At 36.7% G+C, this 23,442-nt stretch overlaps 1 protein-coding gene across 5 annotated transcripts in view; it reads right to left on the bottom strand.

Annotated features, from left to right (window-relative positions):
• Nucleotides 1–22,532, bottom strand: part of IFT74 (intraflagellar transport 74) — a 111,985-nt gene extending 89,453 nt beyond the window's left edge. For 2 of the 5 annotated variants that reach the window (XR_006272917.1, XM_043486832.1), the window contains exons 1-8: nt 22,312–22,509; nt 16,967–17,105; nt 15,547–15,682; nt 11,102–11,150; nt 9,213–9,311; nt 8,990–9,050; nt 6,327–6,386; nt 4,230–4,291 (exon numbers count right to left, since the gene is read on the bottom strand). Coding sequence is in view for 4 of the 5 variants with exons in the window: in XM_043486832.1 (XP_043342767.1) it covers nt 4,230–4,291; nt 6,327–6,386; nt 8,990–9,050; nt 9,213–9,311; nt 11,102–11,150; nt 15,547–15,682; nt 16,967–17,086 (587 nt within the window). In the remaining variant the exon portion in view is untranslated. Of the gene's footprint in view, nt 1–4,229; nt 4,292–6,326; nt 6,387–8,989; nt 9,051–9,212; nt 9,312–11,101; nt 11,151–15,546; nt 15,683–16,966; nt 17,106–22,311 lie in introns of those variants that run through there. The other 3 variants (XM_043486830.1, XM_043486831.1, XM_043486833.1) reach the window with 3 other exon arrangements.
• Between the last annotated feature and the right edge of the window lie 910 nt (nt 22,533–23,442).

Below are 23,442 nucleotides of genomic sequence, written 5' to 3'. Positions count from 1 at the left end.
AGCTGAGGAATCTTCAGTTGGCCTATGGTTAGTTCTTTGGGATGCTGTAGGCAGAGCAATGTTTCCAAACTTGTTTTCTAGAACATTAACTTCCAGAGAGACATTCAGAAGTATTTACAGGATGGAGGATTAAAAGGTACATGGTCAAAGTGATAGTTGCTCAGTTGTGTCCAACTCTTTGTGACCTATGGACTATGCTATCCATGGAACTCTCCAGGCCAGAATACTGAAGTGGGTAGCCGTTCCTTCTCCAGGGGATCTTCCCAACCCAGGGATCGATCCCAGGTCTCCCTCATTGCAGGTGGAAACTACTATAGAATTATGAGAAAATACTGGGTTTAAACAAAGTCAAACAAGCTTCTTTACTATAGGACTTATAGTAAGGAAGGACTTCTTTGCTACCCAAGACTTTACTAAGCTAAACTGCTTTCTGCTCTTCAAGAGCATAATATTAAGAATTTGCCAGATTTCCTGACAACAAAACCTTTTCTTTGATGCATGGCTACTAACAGATCATAGCACAATAATGGTCCAAAGAACACTGGCTTTGAAACTATTACAAGAAAAGTCTAAAGTGAATTATTTGCTAATTCTTTATCATCAACTGGCTACAATCATAATTTTAACAAGTTAATGTAAATAGTAGCACTAAAAACTGTAAAAAAAAAATCCATCATTTTTACTTTTCATATGTGGGGTAATTTAGTATACAGTATTTTATCTATATATATTAGAAAAAATTTCTAAAACACTGAAATATATTTACAGATTAAATAATATGGTGTTTTAGATTTTCTTCATTATACAAGGAAGAGAACAGCATCCAGTGGTGTAGATGGAGCAGGGTTGGATAAAAGTTGATGGAGATGGGTGCTTAGGAGTATGTTATTTTATTTTTGTGTATGTTCAAATTTCTCTATAACATAAAGTTTCAAAAATGTGTATAACTGATAGTTGCTTAGAAAAAAGAGACTAAAAATAATGTAGATGTATATTATTTTCTAACAATAGTCATTTTTAAGGTTATATAAATAGTAAATTCTGTTCAAATGTCTACCGAGGAAAATAAAAATTGTTTAGGATGATATACTCTGTGAAATAAAATAACTGACTCATTTGTAATGCATATCTGCTTGTATTTATAGGAACATGTTTTCAATAAAGGATATAAATGCTTTATGTGTGGTATTTCCTGATAACATAAATTATATAAATGTTATAATTTTAAATCTCAATTATAAGAGTGAGATAACTATATAAACATAAGGCATCTTTTTCTACATAACCTATCATTTTACAAAATGTTATTTCCTAATTTAAGAAGCAAATGTTCATATTTTATAAATATAGTAAAAATGAAATATAACTATGAAAAATAGCAAAGACTACAACAAATCTCTTATATTCAAAAGACTCTTATAATTATGTATATTTTTAAAAGATAAATGATTTTGGCTAATACAAAACTAAAAAAGTATAGACATTAGAAATGGAAGAAAATCATTAGTTCAAGCAGGTGTGTGAAACTGAATTAAAGCCAGGTACCATAGTAATATATTGAGCCTATATACTACAACCACTTTATTATAAGTAGGTGTTCCATAGTAAAACATAGGGTCCCATGCCACAGTAAATGGTGGCACTAAAGGAGAAGAGAAAGAAAACACAGGTTTTTTATACCTGCTTTCTCAAGGTATGGCATTTCCTGCTCCCTTTAAATGTACAGGATAACACAAGGTATATTCTTGCATTATTAAGATGTCGGCCATCTGATTAACACATGAAATAAATCTATCCTCCTGGTATATATAAAAATAAACTTTATAAAAATAATTTGTCTTTAATTTAAAATTCCTCTTAAAGGGTCAAGTGACCCTATCTCACTCAGCCTTAGTTACGAACTATAGATTATTAAGTTTCAAAACTGCTAACATTTTCAGGACAAAGTACCATATTTTAAGAACATTTTCCTTAATCAAAGAACCTAATAGACATAGAAATTTACATCATCATTAACTTTATAATCTGTGAGTTATCTTTTTGGATAATATATCTATAAAACATGCACATGTAACATTTACAAATCTGACCAGTGCATCACATAGGTTTGTAGATAAATGCGAAAATAGATGAGGACTAAATGTTCTAATGCTCTCTTGGAGTTGAAGCTTCAATACTTTGGCCACCTGATGTGAAGAACTGACTCACTAGAAAAGACCCTGATGCTGGGAAAGATTGAAGGCAGGAGGGGAAGGAGACGACAGAGGATGAGATGGTTGGATGGCATCACCGACTTGATGGACATGAGTTTGAGCAAGCTCCAGGAGTTGGTGATAGACAGGGAGGCCTGGTGTGCTGCAGTCCATGGGGTCGCAAAGAGTCGGACATGACTGAGCGACTGAACTGAACTGAAATGTTCTAAACTATATAAGGTTCTCAATGGGTTATAGTTTATTATATCTTATTTTTTAGACACCCAAGAAAGTATTTTATATGTAGTAAATGATGAATATTTGTTAACTGGTCTAAAACCAGAGCAACAAAAAGGAAGTTTTCAAGTATGTGTCTGGTTACCATGAATATGGGATTTTCTTTGTAAAAGGGAAGAGACTTTCAGTATATTTGTAATTTAAGATAGCACTTTATAGGAGCATCAAATGATAGACAGGGGAAGGAGAGTTCTTTGTTTTTAATGAAAAGAAAATTCTTCCTTTACCTTTCAAATAATTCATCTTTATATTTTAACATCCTATTTTTCATCAAGTATTTACTGTACATGTGGAGGTAATATGACAGTATTTTTGATGTTATAGAATTTTGGTAATTTGGGTTAATTATTATCCTTGCTCTCAAGGAAATTAATATTGATAAGTTTATGGAACAAAATGTGTACAGTTTGTACAAAATAGTTCATCTTCTGTTTGTGCTGCTTTAGACAATAATTAAGGTCAAAAAGTCAATAAAGAATAATTATGTTAACTACTGATGATGTCTGAATATTTGTGTCCCTCCAACATTCATATGTTGAAATCCTAACCACCAAAGGTAATGGTGTAAAGGCTGGGAGGTGATTAGGTCATGAGGGTAGAGTCCTCATGAATGGGATTAGTAAGTACCCCTTAAAAGAGATCCCAAAGAGCTTCCTAGCTCTGTCTACCATGTGATGATATCACAAGAAGGTATGAACCAGTAAGAGGGCCTTCATCAGAACAGGACTATACTGCTGCCTTGATCTTGGACATCCCAGCCTTCAGAACCCTGAGCAATACATTCCTGTTGTTTATAAGTTACCAAGTCTATGATATTTTGTTACAGTGGCCCAGATGGACTAAGGTCACTATATTACTTCCACTTATCTTTGTAGGCATTACTATCACTGCCACATTTACCTTATCATCAAAGTCAAAGTTACTTGGGAGCTTCCTGGGTGGCTCAGTAGTAAAGAATCTGCCTGCCAATGCAGGAGACCTGGGTTCAGTCCCTGATTTGCGAAGATCCCACATACCACAGAGCAAATAAGCCCATGCACCACAACTATTGACCCTGTGCTCTAGAGCCCAAGAGCAACAATTACTGAGCCCAAGAGCCACGACTACTGAAGCCTGCATTCCATAGAGCCTGTGTTCCCCAATAAGAGAACCCACCACATGAGAAGCACAACTAGAGAGCAGCCCCCATTTGCTGCAACTGGACAAAAGTTCACACAGCAACAAAGACTCAGTACAGCCAAAAATAAATAAAATTATTGAAAAAAAAAGATTTAAAAACCAAAGTTACTTGGTATTTGGTCTTTGACTAGGTTATATATATAAAGATGCACATACAATCTACATTTATAAAGTAGATTACTAATATAACAATTATCAATTAGTAAGTGAGTAATAAAATAATATAAATAGCCCATGGAATAATAAAGTGCATCTCATTAGACTGGGGCTTAAATCCCATAATTTGAATTAGTTAAGAAGTTCAAGTTAAAATTGCAAATGGTAGAGATGTTCTTATCCACCTTAGATTTAAAACTCAGACAGGTAGAAATTTTATCTAAATGAAGACAACAGATACATTAACAATGCAGTCTGTATTGCAAATATTCAACTTTTTAAAATTAAAAAATGCAACAGGGAAAAACAATGAAGAAAACTATAAAGAAATAAATGGTTCAGAAGTTAAACTACCTATACAGGTCACTTATAAATCTGTTTGACTTCTAAATGGATTGTACTCACGCTTGTCTTTCGGTAAATATAATATCCATACTTTGTGTTTCTCGATCATTTTGAGCTTTAAGCTGAAAAAAGAGTTAACTGAAAGTTAGTGATAAAAAATTACCATTAAGCCAAACTATCTATTTAAAGGTCATTCTGATTATGAATCAATTAGAGATTATAAAAATAATCCTAATGCCACAGGCAAAGTTTTAAAAAATGCATATGCTTTACTTAACAAACCACTACCAACACCAAACACAAAGAAACACTCTTTTTCACAGGCATTATAATCTCACACCAAAAATATTCATTGTTTACTGACTGTCAAGTAATCTAACGTAAACTTTACTTATACAAACAGAATTTCAAGATTTCATTAAATGTTCAATAGTTGATTAGTAATATGTCAAATCTAGACCCAACACAAGTTTTATTCTTAAATCATTCAGGATTTTACCTGAGTACTCCTATTTGACTCAACCTGCGCATAGTCAGTCTAGACTTTGGACCTATCTCTCATAACTAAAAAAACATTAAGTTTTCATTTTTTATATTTGGCATTAAAAATACAGATTTTAAATTGAGAATTCTCCTGTGTTTTAAAGTTAAGAAGTTATATGACGCAGCAATCCCACACCTGGGCATACACACCGAGGAAACTAGATCTGAAAGAGACACGTGCACCCCAATATTCATCGCAGCACTGTTTACAATTGCCAGGACATGGAAGCAACCTAGAGGCCCATCAGCAGACAAATGGATAAGGAAGCTGTGGTACATATACACCATGGAATATTACTCAGCCATTAAAAAGAATTCATTTGAATCAGTTCTAATGAGATGGATGAAACTGGAGCCCATTATACAGAGTGAAATAAGCCAGAAAGGTAAAGACCATTACAGTATACTAACACATATATATGGAATTTAGAAAGGTGGTAATGATAACCCTATATGCAAAACAGAAAAAGAGACACAGATGTACAGAACAGACTTTTGGACTCTGTGGGAGAAGGCGAGGGTGGGATGGTTCGAGAGGACAGCATCGAAACATGTATATTATCTAGGGTGAAACAGATCACCAGCCCAGGTTGGATGCATGAGACAAGTGCTCAGGCCTGGTGCACTGGGAAGACTCAGAGGGATGGGGTGAGGAGGGAGGTGGGAGAGGGGATTGGGATGGGGAACACATGTAAATCCATGGCTGATTCATGTCAATGTATGGCAAAAACCACTACATTACTGTAAAGTAATTAGCCTCCAACTAATAAAAATAAATGAAAAAAAAATAATCAAGTTAAGAACTTCACTACATTATTATTGCTTTTGCGCTTATTCGCTCAGTCGTGTCCAACTCTGTGATCCCATGGACTGTAGCCCACCAGGCTACACTGTCCATGGGGACTCGCCAGGGAAGAATATAGAGTGGATTGCCATGCCCTCCTCCAGGGGATCTTCCCAACCCAGGGATCGAACCCAGGTCTCCCACATCGCCAGCGGGTTCTTTACCAGCTGAGCTGCCAGGGAAGCCCCAAAATTTAGAAGAGTCATTTTATAAATCCTATGCTTTTATATTCTTTGAATAAATAAATGATAAACTATATAAATTTTATTTTCTTCCAAATATTTATAATCAATTAAGCTAGCTATTATCATTATTTTCTACCAAATACTCATTAAGAACATTGAATACAATTTCTCATTTACTAATCAAAAGTACTGTTATGTCTGGCATCATATGGTAACTATTCATTTTCTCCTTTTCTAATACAATTCTTCACTGAGTACTCAGCTCCATGTGCACAAATATTAAACCAGAAGTACTGCAAACTAATTTACATACAAGGATATATGGATGGGACTCCCTAACTAATACTGAATGAGAGACCAGTTCAAACACAGCCTTGCAGAAAGACACTAAATCATCCACTTGAGAGAGTCAACCAACAGGAAGAAATTGTAAAAGAGCAACTAAGGGAACTTAAATATAACAGTAGTATTTAGGATCAGAGTAATACCTATCTTCATGGTACATAAGGTTTTATCAAGTTACTTCCAGATATAAATGCTTTATTTTAGAGGCTATACAGATCAACTGCTTATAAATTTTCTTACCATGTTGTAATCATTCATTACTTCTTCCATTTCAGTATTGGTATTAAGTTTATCTGCCAACTAAAATCAAGAGTACAAAAAAAACATTCTATTAGTCTTCATAAATTCTTTCTATAATCTATAATATAGGTATTCAATCTTACAAATAAATAGTTATTTAAGTATTACTACTTCCAAGACAAAACAAATATTGAGCTACTTAAATAAGTACATTCTATGCATTAGGGCAATCAACAAACTACATTTTTTGGAAGGAAACGTAAGCAGTAAAGAACTATTCTTTCTGCAGATAATACCTCAAGAGTGTTGCCTTCTCTGAAAAGATGTCTAAGCTTATAAAGAAGGATGTTGAAAAGACAAAATCTGGGGGAAGATCTTTCTCCTTCTTTTACCCAAGGGGAAGAAATGTTAATGGATTTACAAATTTACACCACTGAAAATGTAAAATGATTTAGTCTTTTAAAAATTATAAAAAAATTAAATTGAAAAAAAATCAACAGGGCATGGCACAAACAGAACACTTCAAAACAGAAGCATACTTCAAAAAGTCAGGCAAAGGACATGGAAGCAACCTAGATGCCCATCAGCAGACGAATGGATAAAGAAGCTGTGGTACATATACACCATGGAATATTACTCAGCCATTAAAAAGAATTCATTTGAATCAGTTCTAATGAGATGGATGAAACTGGAGCCCATTATACAGAGTGAAATAAGCCAGAAAGGTAAAGACCATTACAGTATACTAACACATATATATGGAATTTAGAAAGGTGGTAATGATAACCCTATATGCAAAACAGAAAAAGAGACACAGATGTACAGAACAGACTTTTGGACTCTGTGGGAGAAGGCGAGGGTGGGATGGTTCGAGAGGACAGCATCGAAACATGTATATTATCTAGGGTGAAACAGATTACCAGCCCAGGTGGGATGCATGAGACAAGTGCTCAGGCCTGGTGCAGTGGGAAGACCCAGAGGGATGGGTGGGGAGGGAGGTGGGAGGGGGGATCGGGATGGGGAATACATGTAAATCCATGGCTGATTCATGTCAATGTATGACAAAAACCACTACAATATTGTAAAGTAATTAGCCTCCAACTAATAAAAAAAATGAAAAAAAAAAAAAGTCAGGCAAAAAAAAAGTTAGACAGTGACAGCAACAGCAAACATATTTTTCGATTTACCTTGTGCCAAACCTTGTTCTGAGTCTATTATATGCATTGTTTCACTTAATTATCACAAGTACACTATGAAGTAGATATTATTATCCACTTTTTGCAGATACAAAAATTTAGCAAGTTGTCAAAGCAGAATTTGAACAGGAAGGCTACTAAAAGCAAACTATCTGGATGTAATTGACTCTAAAAGACTAAACTTTCCTAATGTAATATATATTACTATACATAACATTTTCTATTGTGATATGGATAAGTGCTTTTGTTATTGTTATTGTTCAGTTGCTAAGTTGTGTCTGACTCTCTGCGACTCCATGGACTGTAGAATGCCAGGATTCCCTGGCATTTACCATCTCCCACAGTTTGCTCCAACTCATGTACATTGAGTCGGTGATGCCATGCAACCATCTCATCCTGTCATCCCCTTCTCCTCCTGCCTTCAATCTTTCTCAGCATCAGGGTCTTTTCCAATGAGTCAGTCTTCGCATCTGGTGGCCCAAGTGTCGGAGCTTCAGCTTTAGTATCAGTCCTTCCAATGAATATTCAGAGTTCATTTCCTTTAGAATTGACTGGTTTCATCTCCCTGCTATCCAAGGGACTCTCAAGAGTCTTCTCCAGCACAACAGTTCAAAAGCATCAGTTCTTCAGTGCTCCACCTTCTTTATGCTCCAACTCTCACATCCATTTATGACTACTGGAAAAACCACAGCTTTGACTACAAGGACCTTTGTTGGCAAGGTTATGCCTCTGCTTTTTAATACACTGTCTAGGTTGGTCATAGCTTTTCTTCCAAGGAGCAAGTGTCTTTTAATTTCATGGATGCAGTCACCATCTGCAGTGATTTTGGAGCCCCCAAAGATAAAGTCTGTCACTATTTCCATTATTCCTCCATCTATTTGCCATGAAGTGATGGGACCAGATGCCATGATCTTAGCTTTTTGTATAATAATGCTAATAAGATCTAATATTTACTGAAAACTTACTCTGTGTTAGATAACTGGCTAACTGTGATTATACTAGATGCCCTATTGTGACAGAAGACAAAACACTGCATTTTGAATGAAATGGAAGGATAAAGGCAAGCTTGATACTAAGTAACTAAATTTTTAAAACATCATGATGACAACACTCTGTAGAAAGATAAAAGTATTTTTAAAGCAGTGACATTGCTAATACTCAATACATTTTATCTACTCTAAAAAATATTATTTTTAAATTGTTAGGGAAAAAAGTATGCATGTTCTGTATTTTTAAGTGTTTTTCTTTTAAAGCTGGAAGAACACCTATTAATCTGTAAAGCCAAAATATTTCTCGGGAGGCAAAGTAGGGAGAAAGCAAATATATACTTTAATCTCTACACTTGCTATGGTTTCAATCTTTTTCACTATGTATGTATTCATGCATTATTTGGTATACAGCATTTTCTAAAGTGGTAAAAAGCAATGAAAATATTCAAAAGAAATTCTCTCAGAAAAGACCAAATACCATGTTGTAGTCTGCTAGTTGTCCTTGAAACTCTTTTATTTCAACAGCTAGAGTCTCAGCTCTGTAAATATAAAATACATTCATAAATACATAAATAGGCAGATGAACATTATAAATATTATGTTTAACTACAAATGTAGTACTAAAATTCTGAAACATATTACATCAAATGTTATTCATAATAAAAATATACCTTGCATACTTTAACTGCAAAATTACTCACCTCTTTTCATATGACAAATATACTGAATTCTCTTGATTGTACATTTCTATTTCTTTCTGAAGTTTATTGATTTCTGTTGTAAGTTCACTTATTTTACTTCTAATGGAAAGAAATAAAGAAATTAGTAATACTTCCAATCCAGAAAAGTCTTTCTAGTTAAACAAAATAAACTTTTCATAAATGTGTAACAATATAAATGGTTTTGTGAAATTTCACTAAAAAAAGAAAAACAATTTAAGCAGCTTATTTGATTAAGGTGGTATACTCCAACTGAGAAATTGATAAAAGTTCTTTATTCATTAAAAAAGATGAAACAGTATTAGAATGGAAACCTGGGCAAACTGGTACAATCTACAGACAGAAGCAGACACCTAACTGTCACTCTCACAGTTCTTGCTACCCTCTAGGATAGGATTTTTCAAGAGCAGCACTATGGACATTTTAGGTCTTTGAATAATACTTAAAACAATACTTTCTGTGCACTGTAAGATGCTTAACCATCTCTCTGGTATGGATGCCAATGGCACATCCCCCAAATCCAGTTATGACAACAAAAAATGAGTCTAAAAATTGCCAAATATTCCTTAAGGGGGCAAAATCAATGCCAGTTGAGAACCACTGTTCTTCACTCAATTAACATAAATAGATAATTGTAATTTTTAGTAAAGAAGTACAAAACTTGGAGAAGAGAGGCAATGTGATGGTGAGAAATAGCTCTATCACCTTACCTTCTTTTGATTAAAAGGTGACTATATATCAACACTGATGGCCTCACCCTCATTCTTACTGATGTCGGCTTTGAGGACAGATGGGAGAAAACCTTCCCTTCTCTTACTAACTTCTAGGAGTTTGAGGATCAAAAGGACTCAAGTAACCGAACAGGAAAAGAATTAAGAAGGACTAAAAGAAAGAAAACAGAGATTTCAGGATACAATAGAAGGATACATTAAATAGAATGCAAGTAATTGGAAAAGACCCTGATGCTAGGAGGGATTGGGGGCAGGAGGAGAAGGGGATGACAGAGGATGAGATGGTTGGATGGCATCACCGCCTCAATGGACATGAGTTTGAGTAAACTCCGGGAGCTGGTGATGGACAGGGAAGCCTGGTGTGCTGCGATTCATGGGTTCACAAAGAGTCGGACACGACCGAGCGACTGAACTAAACTGAAGAAAGAAAGAAGACACAGAGGATGAACCAACCAGAAAATAAAGTAAAATGGAAAAATAGAGATAGGCTAGATAGGCAGAGAAAAAAGTAGGTATAGAAAGAGAAAAGAGTTCTTAATTTAGAGCTGCATACTTAAGAGATGTATAACAAACTTATGAATTAAATAAAATTAGGCCACATGTATAGCAACTGACTAAATATATACTTATGTAAAACTCTGTAGTAATTATTATAAATAAGTATATATATTTTATGGATAAGGAAATGGCAACGCCCTCCAGCATTCTCGCCAGGAGAATCCCATGGACAGAGGAGCCTGGTGGGCTACATACAATCCAAGGGATCGCAGAGTCAGACACGACTAAAGCAATTTAGCAGGCACTAGCAGGCACGCATATATATTTTATCATTCATACACCTATCTATGAAGAATATATTTCAGAATAATTAGTGAAAGAAGCATAAAATATTCTTCTCATTAGATGAAAAATAGTGAACTGGAAATATATAGCTCACATACATTCTAATACATAAAATTTAACATCTCAGCCTAACTATACCACCACCATTTGTGATGACATCTATTTAGAGCCAGATTAACCATAAATTATGTCAGAACACAAAATAATCTTAACAATTAACAGATACCTAATTATCTCAGTAAGTACTATAATTAAAACTTCATGATCATTCATAGAAAAAAAAAGTATATAACATACCGAAGAAGTCCAAGATAGTAAGATTTGTCTAAAATTTGCCTCTGGGGACCTAAAAAAAATTTTTAGGTATTAGTGTTCAGTTTGAAAATGCCACCACATTAGCAAATCCAAAGCGCAACCAGAATTACACTCAACAATTCTCTAACAGCCCTCCCAGTAAGTCTAAAAATCTGAAAGAAGCAATGAAGTAGAAAAGAGAACTAATATCTTAGCATCATGACATAATGGAAGCCTGAATTAAGACCACAAAGATGGGACTAGAGGTTGGGCTGTTAAGAGAGTGGATTCAAAGAACCAACAAAAACATTGGACTCTACTGGTTAGGGTCACTGAATGGAAACTGGGCCTAACGGGGTCTAGAACAGGACTAACCAAGAGAACGTTCTGCTACAATGGAAATATTCTATAGCAGCACTGTCCAATAAAGTAGCTACATGGGAATACTGACCACTTGAAACATGGCTGGTGGTATGTGAAAAGAAGAGAAGCGAAAAGCAAAGGAGAAAAAGAAAGATACACCCATCTGAATGCAGAGTTCCAAAGAATAGCAAGAAAAGATAAGAAAGCCCTCCTCACGATCAATGCAAAGAAATAGAGGAAAACAATAGAATGGGAAAGACTAGAGATCTCTTCAAGAAAATTAGAGATACCAAGGAAACATTTCATGCAAAGATGGGCTCAATAAAGAACAGAAATGGTATGAACCTAACAGAAGCAGAAGATATTAGGAAGAGGTGGCAAGAATACACCGAAGAACTATACAAAAAAGATCTTCCTGACCCAGATAATCACAATGGTGTGATCACTCACACTCACCTAGAGCTGGACATCCTGGAACGTGAAGTCAGGTGGGCCTTAGGAAGCATCACTAAGAACAAAGCTAGTGGAGGTGATGGAATTCCAGCTGAACTATTTCAAATCCTAAAAGATAATGCTGTGAAAGTGCTGCACTCAATATGCCAGCTCATTTGGAAAACTCAGCAGTGGCCACAGGACTGGAAAAGGTCAGTTTCCATTCCAATACCTAAGAAAGGCAATCCCAAAGAATGCTCAAACTACTGCACAATTGCACTCATCTCACACGCTAGTAAAGTAATGCTCAAAATTCTCCAAGCCAGGCTTCAGCAACATGTGAACCATGAACTTCCAGATGTTCAAGCTGGTTTTAGAAAAGGCAGAGGAACCAGAGATCAAATTGCCAACATCCACTGGATCACTGAAAAAGCAAGAGAGTTCTAGAAAAACATCTATTTCTGCTTTATTGACTATGCCAAAGCCTTTGACTGTGTGGATCACAACAAACTGTGCAAAATTCTAAAAGAGATGGGAATATCAGACCACCTGGCCTGCCTCTTGAGAAACCTGTATACAGGTCAGGAAGCAACAGTTAGAACTGGACATGGAACAACAGACTGGTTCCAAATAGGAAAAGGAGTATGTCAATGCCGTATATTGTCACCCTGCTTATTGAACTTATATGCAGAGTACATCATGAGAAACACTGGGCTGGAGGAAGCACAAGCTGGAATCAAGATCGCCGGGAGAAGTATCAATAACCTCAGATATGTAGATGACACCACCCTTATGGCAGAAAGTGAAGAACTAAAGAGCCTCTTGATGAAAGTGAAAGAAGAAAGTGAAAAAGTTGGCTTAAGGCTCAACATTCAGAAAACTAAGATCATGGCATCCAGTCCTATCACTTCATGGCAAATAGATGGGGAAAACAGTGGAAACAGTGGCTGACCTTATTTTTCTGGGCTCCAAAATCACTGCAGATGGTGATTGCAGCCATGAAATTAAAAGACACTTGCTCCTTGGAAGAAAAGTTATGACCAAACTAGACAGCATGTTAAAAAGCAGAGACATTACTTTGCCAACAAAGGTCCATCTACTCAAGGCTATGGTTTTTCAAGTAGTCATGTATGGATGTGAGAGTTGGACTACAAAGAAAGCTGAGCGCAGAAGAATTAATGCTTTTGAACTGTGGTGTTGGAGAAGACTCTTGAGAGTCCCTTGGACTGCAAGGAGATCCAACCAGTCCATCCTAAAGGAGATCAGTCCTGAATATTCATTGGAAGGACTGATGTTGAAGCTGAAACTCCAATACTTTGGCCACCTGATGCGGAGAGCTGACTCATTTGAAAAGACCCTGATGCTTAGAAAGATTGAGGGCAGGAGGAGAAGGGAATGACAGAGGATGAGATGGTTGGATGGCATGATGACACAATGGACATGGGTTTGGGTGAACTCCAGGAGTTAGTGATGGACAGGGAGGCTGTGATTTATGGGCTCACAAAGAGTTGGACACGACTGAGCGACTGAACTGAACTGGTAAAATACTTTTATTTTAATTAATTTTAATTAATTTAAATAATCACAAATATTTGTATTTGTAAAAATACAAACAATTTATATTACAAATACAAATAGCTATTGGCTATCACAATGGACAGTGTAGGTTTTGACTATAAATTTCTCAATCTAGGCCAGAGATTATGATTTTATATAATTTTTCAGAGACTTTTCAGGAACACAATCTTACATTTCAGTAGGACTAAAAAAGCCCATAGGTTAAATGTCCCAAACCTTGAGAGAGGTGAAGTGCCCTGCATGGCATGAGGAAAAGGCTAGGAAATATTGACTGAAATCCATGCTGAGAAGAGGGAGAGAATGTCTCACTAGAATGGGAAATGAGGCACTGGAACAGGTAACAGCAAAATCACAGCAGATAGTGGTACATGCTGGTAACAGAACTTTTCACATAAGGCTTTGAACTATATTTGTAGAAAATGACTATTTTCTTAAATAATACCTAAATACTATTTAAGTATTATTAAAGTATTATTAAATAATACTTAAATTATTAAATAATACTTAATATTTAAGTATTAAATATTAAATAATACTGGTTATTATTTAATCTTATTTAATCTTAAATAATTAAATAACATTTAATTATTAAATAGTTAATAATACTGATTCTGTTTTAAAGGAGAAATTAATACAGTAATAAAATTTGATGAATTCTCTTAGAATTGCACCTTTAAGGTTTCTGCCCTTAAGGTTTTTAAATAAGAAATATTAAACACATAAATGATTCTGTGAATACACTTTTAAAGACTAAACAACTACAAAATTTTGAGTCATTTTCCTCTATAGCACTGATAATTATTAAGCAAGTATTTCTAAACTACTGATTTTTTTTCATCCTTTGGCCACCCTGCATGGCACATGGGATCTTATTCAACCAGGGATCAAATCTGTGGCCCCTGCACCAGAAGTGCAGAGTCTTAACTACTGAACCACCAAGGAAGTCCAATAACCAACTGGTTTTTAATATTTAGTGAACTAAGTTGTATCATAAGTAAGAAAATTAAGTTTGCTGAAAGGTAGGATATATTATATTATAGAAATTGGTATATCACCTTATAACTAATTTCATGCTAGTATGTTCATCCCTGATAAGTCATTTGCACATATACATAAAATTTAAAAACTCAACATGAAACAGTTCCCTATGTTTTGATTTATATATATATAATAGACCAACTTTTTGAATCAAAACATATAGTGTTATTATTATTATGCATTTCTAAACACATAGAGAGATAAGGAGAGATGTAGTATAAATCTGCATGTTAGCCTCACTTCCTTACTTAAGCATTATAATGGAATAATAATTATTACCAAAAGTAACACTTCTGGTCTCACTTCTCATAAATATACAAATACCTACCATTGTCATTTTGATATGAAAACCAAAAAAAACTATTTCAGAATATTTCTATATGGTACTAGAAATCTAATTTTCATTTCTGAGTTTTCCTTCAAATTTCTTCAAAGAAATTATAGCAAAGTTCACCAACAAGGACCTATTTGCTCTATAGCATAGAAAACTATACTCGATATTTTATAATAACCAAAAGGGAAAAGAATTTGAAAAGAAATATACATGTATATGTAAATCAACTATACTTCAATTTTAAAAAGTTATAGCAAAGTTCACCAGAAAAATGATTAAAATAGCTCATACATGTATATAACTCCATAGTTCACAATGAATTCTCATATTCATTCTCTTATTTAACCCTTAAAATTTTTGAATCAAGGAGTAAGAACTGAGAAAGATAGCCTTTCACTGTATAATTCTGATTTAGCAATACACTGTAATAGCTCCCAGGTGGCGCTAGTGGTAAAGAACCTGCCTGCCAACACACAATGTAAGAGATGAGGGTTCCATCTCCAACATCTTGGGTCAAGAAGATCCCCTGAAGAAGGGAAGGGCAAGCCACTCCAGTATTCTTGCCTGGAAAATCCCATGGACAGAAGAACCTGGAGGGCTACAGTCCATGTGGTTGCAGAGTCAGACATGACTGAAGTGACGCAGCACTAATATACTGTAATACTTCTTATATACAATATGCTCATCTTCTTAAAATAGATACCTTTCATACCAGTTTTCATTCCACTCAAACCTTGTTGTGTTACAGGACGATCAGCAACTCTGATTTGAGAAGACAGAACTCCTCCTGTCCCTATGGGACCACCACGAGAGCCTGGTCTTCCTGTTCCAGGTGGCATCTAAATGACAAGATTCAGTTTCAATAAAATAGAGAAATACTGTGCCTCTAATATTAACATTATATGAAGAATATTAAAAATAAAACTAAGATTCTATATAATATGTAAAATTTTCCTTACATTTTTAAATGTTTGAAATAGTACATAAAATTAATATCTAAAATTAATGATAAGTAATATTTTTCTTTAAAATGTAAAATTCTATGTGTTAGACATATTTATACCACTTCTAAACTGTAAAGGAGCAAAATGTCCACATATTTGTCCTTATTTAACAACAGGACTAATGGTGAAGCTGAAACTCCAATATTTGGGTCATCTGATGTGAAAAACCAACTAATTGAAAAGTGTCTGATGCTGGGTAAGAGTGAGGGCAGAGGGAGAAGAGAACATCAGAAGATGAGGTGGCTGGATGGCATCACCAATCAATGGACATGAACCTGGGCAAATTTTGGGAGATGGTGAGTTTATACAATATACTTGCCTACATTTTCCGCTAATACATTTATGATTTCATTTTTTAATATAAAATTTTGAAAATATCTAGGACTCTGTGTGAGGGTGGGATTTGGTTTATAAAAACAAATGGTTTACCAATTATTCAGCAGTACTGAATACTTCATGCTTTCCTACTAATTTGAAATGCAACCTTCATCACTAATTAAATTCTTCTTGCCTAATTCCATTTCTGGTCTATTCCATTTCACTTGGTTTTGGCACCAATATGCTATACCCCTAAATTGTTGTAGCTTTAAAATAAATTTCAATATTAGTATGAATACACATCGTCTCTTAACATTAGTCTTTTAAACATTCTCCCACATTGATACAGTTGTGTCCAACTCTTTATAACCCCATAGGCTATACAGCCTGTGGAATTCTCCAGGCCAGAATACTGGAGTGGGTAGTCTTTCCCTTCTCCAGGACATCTTCCCAACCCAGGGGTTGAACAAAGGTCTCCCATATTGCAGGTGGATTCTTTACCAGATGATCCACCAGGGAATCCCAAGAATACTGGAGTGGGTAGCCTATCCCTTCTCCAGTAGATCTTCCCAACCCAGGAATCAAACCAGGGTCTTCTGCATTGCAGGCAGATTCTTTACCAATTGAGCTACCAGCGAAGCTCTTTATACTTCTAGACATTTAAAAAAAAAACCAAACACATATAATAGTATGCTTATAGCATAAAGAAAAACAAAGAAGAATCTCTATTTATTATAGACAGGCTTTTCAAATTCTACCAGGATATACACATAATAGTTCAACAATTTGTTTTAAACTTACACCAGTTGCCACTCGAATATTTCCTGACGGGGGTCGTATTCCAGAAGGAGGCCTTCCTGTCAATCCAATCCCACCTCGAGAAACAGGGCGAACTGCTGAAGGTTTGTGATTACTGGCCATTATTTGCTCAGTTTAACCACTGCTTGGAAACAAGAATAATTTAATTCTACTTTGATACCTCCTGTAGCAAGACAGGAGTGAACCACATACCCTTTCAAACATTTAATCCACTGTGACTTTTCTTGCAAATTGATATTGTAGGTACCACCATGTACAAGGTTAAGCCTGCTTTAATTTTGTTCAGATTTGACATAACTGTTCCATTCAGAAGCATGGAATCATTTATTATAACATGCCCTCCTCATTTCCCTACTATCTTATCAAAATGCAAGTCCCTCTACTTACCTTTCTCTCCTGGGCTCTCATTCATACTCTAGTTAACTAAAGTTTTCTCTCTCCTTACAAAACCAGTATCTTTCTTCTCTGACAATTTTTATCTGTGCTTTCTGGTCTATAGTAAATTCCGTTATATTCTCAACCCTGTTATAAATACTTCCTTGTACTCGTCAACTTAACAGGATCCTGTCTTCTGAAAATACTTTTGGTAGCGAAGGCTGTCTTAGCTTCTTGTCCAAGGCAGAAGGAATACATGGCACTCTCCTTGCTCCACAATGTAATTGGCAAACGTTATTCTTCAAAGTTTAAAAAAAGTAATAAACAACATGATTCTCTTCCATTGAGGACCAAATAATGCAACTATATTGCCTTGGATCTTTTCTGGTTGCTTTTATATAGGAGCCACCTAATCTCTCCCCCATATTTACTAAAGTCTTGTGTATCTTGTTCAGTCTCTTCATTCTAGTACCATCAACAACCTGGATGATTTCCATATGGATACTGGATTCAATATGTAACATTCTAGCTTCACAGTTCCATGACCCAAATCCCAGCAACCATTTCAATTCTAATTCATGGCCACGGCCAGAGCTGGAGCTTATCATCTGGAATTGCTTCATCTCAAATATCTTAATGAGATACTTTATTCTCTGGCCTTAATCTCCTCTCCTTCTACCTTTTTCTCACCTTTATTCTCACAAAAGACTTTGATGCTGGGAAAGATTGAGGGCAGGAGGAGAAGGGGATGACAGAAGATGAGATGGTTGGATGGCATCACCGACTCCATGGACATGGGTTTGGGTAGACTCCGACAGTTGGTAATGGGCAGGGACACCTGGCGTGCTGCGGTTCATGGGGTCACAAAGAGTCGGACACGACTGAGCGACTGAACTGAACACCTCCCCTTAAACTATTCCCTTTATTCATTCTCTCCTAGTTTATCAGCCCCCTCCTGTACTCAGCAGAATAAAATATCATTCAAAATTTTGACTATTTAAAATAGCATTTTAAAATTATGGTCATAATCTATTAGTAGCTTATAAAAACAACTTAGAGGGTTATGACCAATTTGAGTTAAATATGAAATAAAACAGAAGATATAAGAGGTTTCACTGCACATAGGAAGGGTACTGTTTCATTAAATTTTTGTTTCAGTTACATTTGTGTAAATTTACACATATGTGTATACGGGTCTATAATGTAAGATATATGTCCTATTATGCATAATGTTCAAAAGAGTTTTAAAGATTCTGAACTAGAGAGAGAATATGGAGAAAAAGAGTACCTAAGACTCTGGCCTGAGGAATGTAAATATATACAGGTTGCACAGAAGAGGGAAAGCTTGTATAAGAGACTGAAAACAAAGACTAAGAAAGCTAACAGAAAAGCCAGGAGTGTGTGTCAGAGATGCCAAAAGAAGGCAAGAATGGTCAGCCATGACATTTTCTTCTGGGAATTCAAGTAAGATGAACACTGAAATGTCCACTGAAATCCCCACTGAAGAAGCCATTAGTGACCATGATGGTCATTTTCAAGGATTCCTTTTCTTCTCAACATTAAATTACTGTCTCATGAGCACCATCAACTAATTTACATCCTTGAACACTTCTTCAACCCACTTCACAAATCAGAAACTATTCTCTACATTCAACCTGGACTGCGGAACACCATTGATGGAAATCTCACAGCTGTATAGACTGGAGAACTGCAAAGTCATAGTCACCAAATTTAGATGGATCTTCATATCTCTGAAATTATTTTATTTATCCTTGATAAGCTACTCTGTCCTTGATGATTGCGATTCTTAACAACTTTTCTACTCCTACCTCTCTCAGCAGATGACTCAATTTCATAATTAAGAAAATTAAGATATGAAAACCATCATATTTGGAGCAAATCAACTTACCTATATAAATGCTGCCTTCCAATCTCAATAGCCATGACTTCTCTCATTCAAGATCAATCTCTATTCCGATTTATCCTCTTAATCCCACCCCTCTGGGACATTAGCTTCCCTCTTCTTGCCAAACTCCTTCTCCCTAACCCCTGCCCCAAGCTCCTTCGGAGCATTATCCAGCTCCTGAGAAGGGGACAACAGAGGAAGAGATGGTTGGACGGCATCACCGACTCGACGGACTTGAGTTTGAGCAGGCTCCAGGAGTTGGTGATGGACAGGGAAACCTGGTGTGCTGCTGTCCATAGGATCGCAAAGAGTCGCACACGACTGAACAACTGAACTGACTGACTGACTATGTCTAAACTTCTTCCTTTCTTTGAGTCTGTTGTCATGTTCCATTCTTTCCTAACCCTAAAAACTAATTTCTTGATCCTGAAACCACCTTTAATTCTGTCGTATATATTCTTTTTCTACACAGGCAAATTCTAAAATATCGCGACCATCTCCGGGATACTCCCCTCTTCTGTTTCTACTCTTTCAGTCTCCTTCATCTTATTCTACCTGCCCCTATTGTCGCATTTCTCAAGATATGAACCAGCCTATTTTTCTTTTTCCTCTCTACCATCTCATTGATCCACCTCATCTATACTCAGGGTTTGAGTGATTTAAGCTGATGACTCACAATACTGAATCTCTAGTCCTGACTCCTCACACTCCCTCTGAGGTGTTTATATCCAAATAATTTACTTGCCATTTTTACTTCAATATAGTATCAACATTTCAAAACAAATGAAATGTAAACTCACTGTCATCTCTCCTGAATTTATTCTTCCCCCTGGAATACCTCCTAATCACACAAGCCAGAAATTTAGTCCTTGATTTCTCCCTCTCCCTCATTTCCCATGGCTAACCACATAATCCTACTTTTATTCCTAAATGTTTAAAATATAACTTCCTCTCCATTGCTATAGTACTGTTCAGAGCCTCATGGACTCAAGTAGATTATTATATTGGCCTCCTGACTTGTCCCTTGTGTAACACACAACTTGCCTGTTATACTCCCTAGGAATCCATCAACCACCAGTTCATAACCACCCTGCTGCTGCTGCTGCTGCTAAGTCGCTTCAGTCATGTCCGACTCTGTGCGACCCCACAGACAGCAGCCCACCAGGCTTCCCCGTCCGTGGGATTCTCCAGGCAAGAATACTGGAGTGGGTTGCCATTTCCTTCTCCAGTGCATGAAAGGGAAAAGTGAAAGTGAAGTCGCTCAGTCGTGTCCGACTCTTAGCGACTCCATGGACTGCAGCCCACCAGGCTCCTCCATCCATGGGATTTTCCAGGCAAGAGTACTGGAGTGGGTTGCCATTGCCTTCATCGAATAACCACCCTAACCTTCTTCAATTTGAATTTACAGGGCTGTCTGAACTGCTACTGTGCATCTGTACACATATCTATCCCAGGACCTATCACACCAATCTGCTTAAATACTTCTCCACCTTGAAGGCAAGACCTGGATCTTATTCATTTTTACATCCCCAGCATTAATCTCAGTGCCAGGCAAAAACTTTTTTTTTTTTTTTTTTGGTACCTTCTGAATTTCCTTCCACATGAAGGCACTGCCACCTACAAAATCCAGCTACAAAAATTTACTAAATTATCAAAAAGAAAACAAATCACTTCTTAAACCAAAATGGCTTCTCAGTTTCTGTAGCCCCTGCCCAGTACTTCTCTGGGTTTCCTTGGCATTATTCATGATCAATCCTGGAATGGTTTCTCTCCTCTCCATAATATTTTGTTTTCATTTAATTCTAATTAGGCTGATGACTCACAAATCAGTATCTCCAGTTCTGTCCTTAAAACTGGACACCAATTCTGAGTTTTCAACTACTGGGGGGGAGGTGGATTTCTATTCAGATATCCCATTATTACTTTATATTTAATATGTTCACAGCAGACTTAGAATCATCCCATTCCAACTAGCTCCGTGATTCTATTTTCTGGCCATTTTGAACTCTTCGGACAAAGTAACAGAATTATTACTATTATTTCAAATGGAAAAGTAAGTTTTATAAAACGACTTTTTCAAAGGCAGACGAGGTCTATGGTCCAAACAGTTTCTACCAGGGACTTCCCTAGCAGTCCACTGGTTAACTCTCTGTGCTTCCACTACAGGGGGCACCAGTTCCATCCCTGGTGTTGGAACTAAGGCAGTGGCAAGGGAAAAGAAAACAAAACAAAACGGTTTTCTCTCAGAGAAAGTTAAGACAATAAACCTTCCTTTATTCAGCAAAAATAGTTGGGGTTACTCTAGCTTTCCTGAAAACTTTAAGAAAATGGACAATACATAGAATTCCACCCCATTTTCTTTGCCACTGCTTTATTACAGCGGGAAAAAATTTAGTTAACATTTGATCAGTTCCACGGGGTAAAATACAAGGGAGGAGCACTAGTAACAAACAGGCCACTAACTCCGGGGTTAGTCTTTCAAATATTCGCATAATCTAAGGGGTTATTCACACAACCAGAGAGGTCCCAGAAAGACTAGGGATACTAACGGAGCTCTGACAGTTACCAGCCGTACACCCTAAGGGCGTGTTTTTTTACTGTAGTCTGGCGACAGCTCCAGCTTGCAGTCTTTGTGACGATTTCAGATACTGAAATACCTGACTCCTAATTATTATCCCAATCATTATCCTCCCCAAACCAACCATTTTAATATATTTTGAAGAAGTGGAAAGTTGCTAAGTCCCTTCTGCTATGACCAACAGACAGACAGCTATTATTACTTCGAGTAAAACTCAGCCCACAGTTAATTTTCTGAGGCGCTCGGGTCGTTCCCTCTGGTCCCCTGGCAGGTCTGCTTAGGGGACTGTGTGAGAAAATCTTGTCTCATGTTCTGCAGGACTAAAAATTGGCCTTCCTTAGCCCGGCGTCGGGCTGGAGGAGAACTCCTAAGAGCCGGGTTTATTTTGTTTGAAGCGCATCAGCATCGTCCAAGCTAAGACAACCAGTAACGGAGGCAAGGAAAAAGTTGGGACCGGGGATTTCTCACCTCAGCCGGCGCTGAGGGGTGCGAAAGGAGCGAGGTCGCACCACCCAGGGGCACTCGAACTTCTTGCGAGCCCTCCACCACCGCGTAGCCCACCGGTAGGGCCCGCGAACCCGCTCCCTAACTGGAAAGGCCGCGCTCACCTTCGTGCAGCTTTCCTAGGCCCTCAAAGCCTAATCTCTGGTAGCCGCGAGCCTTTTCGTCGCCCGGCAACAGGGGGCGGGGTGCCTCCATTGGATTGGCCAATCCTCGGCCTCCGCTCAGTGACGCGAGAGTGAAATGTTCTCGCGATATTTGACGGCTAACTTTCGTTTCCTCGGTAGATCCGAGCTTTTCTGGAGGAGATGGAAAACGGCGTTTTGGCTAGGAATGAATATTTTATTTGGAAACTGATTTGCTTTCTAATCAGAATAATCTCTCTGATTGTGTACCTGACGTGAACTCACTCTAGCGAGTTTTATTATATCGCTGTGTAACGTCATTTGTACTCCGTCAGACTTTTTAATGAGAATTATTTCAAGTTATTCCGTGGTAGGCAGCATTCGTGGTACAGTCTTTACTTCTAATTAGCGGTAGTTTCCTTTTCATTAGAAGAAAGGAACGCAACACATATGATACAGCATTAAGTCTCGATGCGATTCTGGTAGCATGTTCTCACTTCATTGAAGGCTTTTATACCTTTAGGCTTCCTTTCACAGTGATTCTGCGAGGAGGGCTGAATTTAAAGCGAATTGGCTTAAAAGAATTATTTTATTTTCAATTTTTTTTTAATTAAGAAAAATGAGAACTACGTCGTCTCAAATCCTACTTCTCTAATAAAAGGAACTTTAAGTTTGTTTTTTTCCAATTTTCCTATAGTCAGCTTAAATGTGACGGGAGCTCTAATTTTATATGTGTGTGTGTGTATATATATATATAACTTTTAACATTTTCACACTTTCCATCTTGCATACATTACGTCCAGGTTTACTGTTGTATGCCTACCTTCAAGTAGGTTAAAATCTGTGCAATACAAAATGAAATAATGTTCTGTGACTGAGTTCTCTAAGTTTGCAAAGCATTTTCGTGTAATTACTCCACTTGAGATCAACATATTTGTAGTGGTCATTTGTTGTCTTTAGGGTCACTTTAGTG

Source organism: Cervus canadensis, chromosome 14 (genome assembly GCF_019320065.1).
Source record: "Cervus canadensis isolate Bull #8, Minnesota chromosome 14, ASM1932006v1, whole genome shotgun sequence".
NCBI classification, from domain to species: Eukaryota; Metazoa; Chordata; class Mammalia; order Artiodactyla; family Cervidae; genus Cervus; species Cervus canadensis.
Note: the sequence above shows the minus strand (reverse complement) of the source record. Positions and strands in the feature narration are given on the sequence as shown.